Raw genomic sequence first — 5594 nt, 5'->3', positions numbered from 1 at the left:
GAGAGACAGAGAGCAGACAGAAGAGACAGAGAGAGAGAGAGACAGAGAGAGACAGAGAGACAGAGACAGAGAGACAGAGAGAGAGAGACAGAGAGACAGAGAGAGACAGAGAGAGAGAGAGAGACAGAGACAGAGAGAGAGAGACAGAGAGAGAGAGAGAGAAGAGAGGAGAGAGAGAGAGGGAGAAGAGAGGAGGAGAGAGAGACAGAGAGAGAGAGAGAGACAGAGAGAGAGAGAGAGAGAGAGAGAGAGAGAGAGAGAGAGAGAGGGACAGAGAGAGAGACAGAGAGAGAGGGACAGAGAGAGGTCCCTGCACTGCCTGTTCAAAGGGAAACCCCTCAAATGAAATACATCCAATGTGAACGTTTAAAACCAAACGCCTTCAGCTGTCTGCAATTACTCCTGAGGAGAGAGAGAGGCAGGTCCCTGCACTGCCTTCTCAGAGAGAGAGAGAGACAATTAACTGATTAAAAGAAGTCAAACAGGAACTATTGAATCAGTATTAGAAAAGCGACAGGCTCCATTTGGCATGATATTTAACCTCCTGCCCCCTAATGCAGAAACATGATCTGACTGATCTGAACCCGAGGGAAGACACAGATGAATCCACTTCTGAGAGAGAGAGACCGAGATGGAGAGAGAGACAGAGAGAGAGAGACAGACAGACAGAGAGAGACAGAGAGAGACAGAGAGAGAGAGACAGAGAAAAGGTAGCTTTGGTACAACAACAATAATGTCAGTAGGAAAAATTCAGAATTGCTCAAATAATTTATATTTTAATTCGAGCACATTCCACAATATTCCAAAACTGGACACACACAGACACACACTCCCTCCCTGGTCTTCCTACCTTGAATGTGACAGAGGCCTTGGTGCAGTAGAAGCCTATGGAGACAACAGGGTCTTTAGGTGGGTTCTGCTGTGGGCTGGACCGGCCTCCCTCCTCCCCCTGCTGGTAGAAGCCTTCCTCTCCCTCCTCATCCTCAGCTCCCACGATGGCTGGGACAAAGGACCAGGCCCAGGACACCCAGCCCTGGTCCCCCTCCTCCCCTTGCATGTAAAGCTCTGGGCTGGGGTACTGTCCTGCCATGACCTGGGCCTCTGGGTCTCCTTCCAGACCTGAGGAACAATAACACAACACAGATAGGTCAGCTTGATGTCAATACACTGGACGGCTGGGGGACTACGGGACGGCTGGGGGACTATGGGAAGGCTGGGGGACTATGGGAAGGCAGGAGGACTATGGGAAGGCTGGGGGACTATGGGAAGGCCGGGGGACTATGGGAAGGCCGGGGGACTATGGAACTATGGGAAGGCTGGGGGACTATGGAACTATGGGAAGGCCGGGGGACTATGGGAAGGCCGGGGGACTATGGGAAGGCTGGGGGACTATGGGAAGGCTGGGGGACTATGGAACTATGGGAAGGCCGGGGGACTATGGAACTATGGGAAGGCTGGGGGACTATGGGAAGGCCGGGGACTATGGGAAGGCTGGGGGACTATGGAACTATGGGAAGGCTGGGGGACTATGGAACTATGGGAAGGCCGGGGGACTATGGAACTATGGAAGGCTGGGGGACTATGGGAAGGCTGGGGGACTATGGGAAGGCTGGGGACTATGGGAAGGCTGGGGACTATGGGAAGGCTGGGGGACTATGGGAAGGCTGGGGGACTGTGGGAAGGCTGGGGACTGTGGGAAGGCTGGGGACTATGGGAAGGCTGGGGGACTATGGGAAGGCTGGGGGACTATGGAAGGCTGGGGGACTATGGGAAGGCTGGGGGACTATGGGAAGGCTGGGGACTATGGGAAGGCTGGGGGACTATGGGAAGGCTGGGGTCTATGGGAACGCTGGGGGACTATGGGAAGGCTGGGGGACTATGGAAGGCTGGGGGACTATGGGAAGGCTGGAGGACTATGGGAAGGCTGGAGGACTATGGAAGGCTGGAGGGACTATGGGAAGGCTGGGGGACTATGGGGAAGGCTGGGGGACTATGGGAAGGCTGGAGGACTATGGGAAGGCTGGAGGACTATGGGAAGGCTGGGGGACTATGGGAAGGCTGGGGGACTATGGGAAGGCTGGGGGACTATGGGAAGGCTGGGGGACTATGGGAAGGCTGGAGGACTATGGGAAGGCTGGAGGACTATGGGAAGGCTGGAGGACTATGGGAAGGCTGGGGGACTATGGGAAGGCTGGGGGGACTATGGGAAGGCTGGAGGACTATGGGAAGGCTGGGGGACTATGGGTAGGCCGGGGGACTATGGAACTATGGGAAGGCTGGGGGACTATGGGAAGGCTGGGGGACTATGGGAAGGCTGGGGAACTATGGGAAGGCTGGAGGACTATGGGAAGGCTGGGGGACTATGGGAAGGCTGGGGGACTATGGGAAGGCTGGGGACTATGGGAAGGCCGGGGGACTATGGAACTATGGGAAGGCTGGGGACTATGGGAAGGCTGGGGGACTATGGGACTATGGGAAGGCTGGGGGACTATGGGAAGGCCGGGGGACTATGGGACTATGGGAAGGCTGGGGGACTATGGGAAGGCCGGGGGACTATGGAACTATGGGAAGGCTGGGGGACTATGGGAAGGCTGGGGGACTATGGAAGGCTGGGGGACTATGGGAAGGCTGGGGGACTATGGGAAGGCTGGGGGACTATGGGAAGGCTGGGGTGTCCTGTAATTAAGACAGACATGAACAACCAGGTGTCCTGTAATTAAGACAGACATGAACAACCCGAGGTGTCCTGTAATTAAGACAGGCATGAACAACCTGAAGTGTCCTGTAATTAAGACAGGCATGAACAACCTGAAGTGTCCTGTCATTAAGACAGGCATGAACAACCTGAAGTGTCCTGTCATTAAGACAGGCATGAACAACCTGAAGTGTCCTGTGAAAAGAGGACCCTTTGTCAGCTGTATGACTGACATATTGATGGAAAAAAAGACGTTAAAATAAAGCCCAATGTGTTCAACCAAATGGATCTGAGCTCCTGTTTAAACACTCAACTTAAAACCTAGAACCTCCAACCTTAAACAACCAACTCTGACAGACTTAGTGATAATGTAATTACGGGGAACTCTCATTTTCATTTCATCAGTGAAAGAAAACACAGCTTTGATTACACGTCAGGGAGACAGCGGCGGTGACGTAGCCCTCTTCATGAATCTGGACTTCCTGTGGGTGGGACTCAGCCAAGTTGATTCAGCTGAACACTACAAACCACTGGAAGCAGGGCCGGAGAGAGCAGTGCCTCGGAGGGTAGATGGGTTGGTGACGGAAAGCTGACATGGCACCGAGGCACGCAGGTGAGGCAGGATGTAGTGCTTTTCAGCCAGTCAGCCAGTCAGCCAGCCAGCCAGCCAGTCAGCCAGCCAACCAGTCAGCCAGCCAGCCAGTCAGTCAGCCAGCCGACCAGTCAGGCCAGGCCAACCAACCAGTCAGCCAGCCAGCCAGCCGGTCAGCCAGCCAGCCAGCCAACCAGTCAGCCAACCAACCAGTCAGCCAGCCAGCCAGCCAACCAGTCAGCCAGCCAGCCAACCAGTCAGCCAGCCAGCCAACCAGTCAGCCAGCCAGTCAGCCAGCCAAACAGTCAGCCAGTCAGTCAGTCAGCCAGCCAGTCAGCCAGTCAGCCAGTCAGTCAGTTAGCCAGTCAGTCAGCCAGTCAGCCAGCCATTACCGTGTCAGGCTAGAGCAGTGGTTCACAAACCTTTCCACTCATGCCTCTCTTCCATCATCCTCAGTTTTAACGGGAAATTTCCTACATCACCCTGACAGTAGAGTTCTGGCCGGGCCGAGTGGATCATCCTGACAGTAGAGTTCTGGCCGGGCCCAGTGGATCATCCTGACAGTAGAGTTCTTGGCCGGGCCCAGTGGATCATCCTGACAGTAGAGTTCTGGCCCAGTGGATCATCCTGACAGTAGAGTTCTGGCCCAGTGGATCATCCTGACAGTAGAGTTCTGCCCAGTGGATCATCCTGACAGTAGAGTTCTGGCCCAGTGGATCATCCTGACAGTAGAGTTCTGGCCCAGTGGATCATCCTGACAGTAGAGTTCTGGCCCAGTGGATCATCCTGACAGTAGAGTTCTGGCCCAGTGGATCATCCTGACAGTAGAGTTCTGGCACAGTGGATCATCCTGACAGTAGAGTTCTGGCCCAGTGGATCATCCTGACAGTAGAGTTCTGGCCGGGCCGAGTGGATCATCCTAACAGTAGAGTTCTGGTCGGGCCCAGTGATTCATCCTGACAGTAGAGTTCTGGCCCAGTGGATCATCCTGACAGTAGAGTTCTGGCCCAGTGGATCATCCTGACAGTAGAGTTCTGGCCCAGTGGATCATCCTGACAGTAGAGTTCTGGCCGGGCCCAGTGGATCATCCTGACAGTAGGGTTCTGGCCAGGTGGATCATCCTGACAGTAGAGTTCTGGCCGGGCCCAGTGGATCATCCTGACAGTAGAGTTCTGGCCCAGTGGATCATCCTGACAGTAGGGTTCTGGCCCAGTGGATCATCCTGACAGTAGAGTTCTGGCCCAGTGGATCATCCTGACAGTAGGGTTCTGGCCCAGTGGATCATCCTGACAGTAGGGTTCTGGCCCAGTGGATCATCCTGACAGTAGAGTTCTGGCCCAGTGGATCATCCTGACAGTAGAGTTCTGGCCCAGTGGATCATCCTGACAGTAGAGTTCTGGCCCAGTGGATCATCCTGACAGTGGAGTTCTGGCCCAGTGGATCATCCTGACAGTAGAGTTCTGGCCCAGTGGATCATCCTGTTCATGGCTAACCAAGGGCTGAATCACAGCAGTCACAGCAGTCACTGGGGAGAGGAGCTGTAGGTGTACCACTCTGCCAGGGGCTGGGGAGAGGAGCTGTAGGTGTACCACTCTGCTAGGGGCAGGGGAGAGGAGCTGTAGGTGTACCACTCTGCCAGGGCAGGGGAGAGGAGCTGGGGGCTGTAGGTGTACCACTCTGCTAGGGGCTGGGGAGAGGAGCTGTAGGTGAACCACTCTGCCAGGGGCTGGGGAGAGGAGCTGTAGGTGTACCACTCTGCTAGGGGCTGGGGAGAGGAGCTGGGGGCTGTAGGTGTACCACTCTGCCAGGGGCTGGGGAGAGGAGCTGTAGGTGTACCACTCTGCCAGGGGCTGAGGAGAGGAGCTGTAGGTGTACCACTCTGCTAGGGGCTGGGGAGAGGAGCTGTAGGTGTACCACTCTGCCAGGGGCTGGGGAGAGGAGCTGGGGGCTGTAGGTGAACCACTCTGCTAGGGGCTGGGGAGAGGAGCTGTAGGTGTACCACTCTGCCAGGGGCTGGGGAGAGGAGCTGTAGGTGTACCACTCTGCTAGGGGCTGGGGAGAGGAGCTGTAGGTGTACCACTCTGCTAGGGGCAGGGGAGAGGAGCTGTAGGTGTACCACTCTGCCAGGGGCTGGGGAGAGGAGCTGTAGGTGAACCACTCTGCCAGGGGCTGGGGAGAGGAGCTGTAGGTGTACCACTCTGCTAGGGGCTGGGGAGAGGAGCTGTAGGTGTACCACTCTGCTAGGGGCTGGGGAGAGGAGGTGTAGGTGTACCACTCTGCTAGGGGCTGGGGAGAGGAGCTGGGGGC

General features: G+C 56.1%; 1 protein-coding gene across 1 annotated transcript in view; it reads right to left on the bottom strand.

The window, feature by feature from the left end:
• LOC116373372 (vacuolar protein sorting-associated protein 13B) overlaps nt 1-5594 on the bottom strand; it is a gene marked incomplete at its 5' end in the record, with an annotated part of 130288 nt that overhangs the window by 114734 nt on the left and 9960 nt on the right. Inside the window, one exon of the mRNA XM_031821907.1 lies at nt 851-1119. Coding sequence (XP_031677767.1) covers nt 851-1119 — 269 coding nt within the window. The remainder of the gene's footprint in view (nt 1-850; nt 1120-5594) is intronic.

This window comes from Oncorhynchus kisutch, unplaced genomic scaffold, assembly GCF_002021735.2.
Source record: "Oncorhynchus kisutch isolate 150728-3 unplaced genomic scaffold, Okis_V2 scaffold4031, whole genome shotgun sequence".
Lineage (NCBI taxonomy): Eukaryota > Metazoa > Chordata > Actinopteri > Salmoniformes > Salmonidae > Oncorhynchus > Oncorhynchus kisutch.
This window is presented reverse-complemented; position numbering and strand designations above follow the sequence as displayed.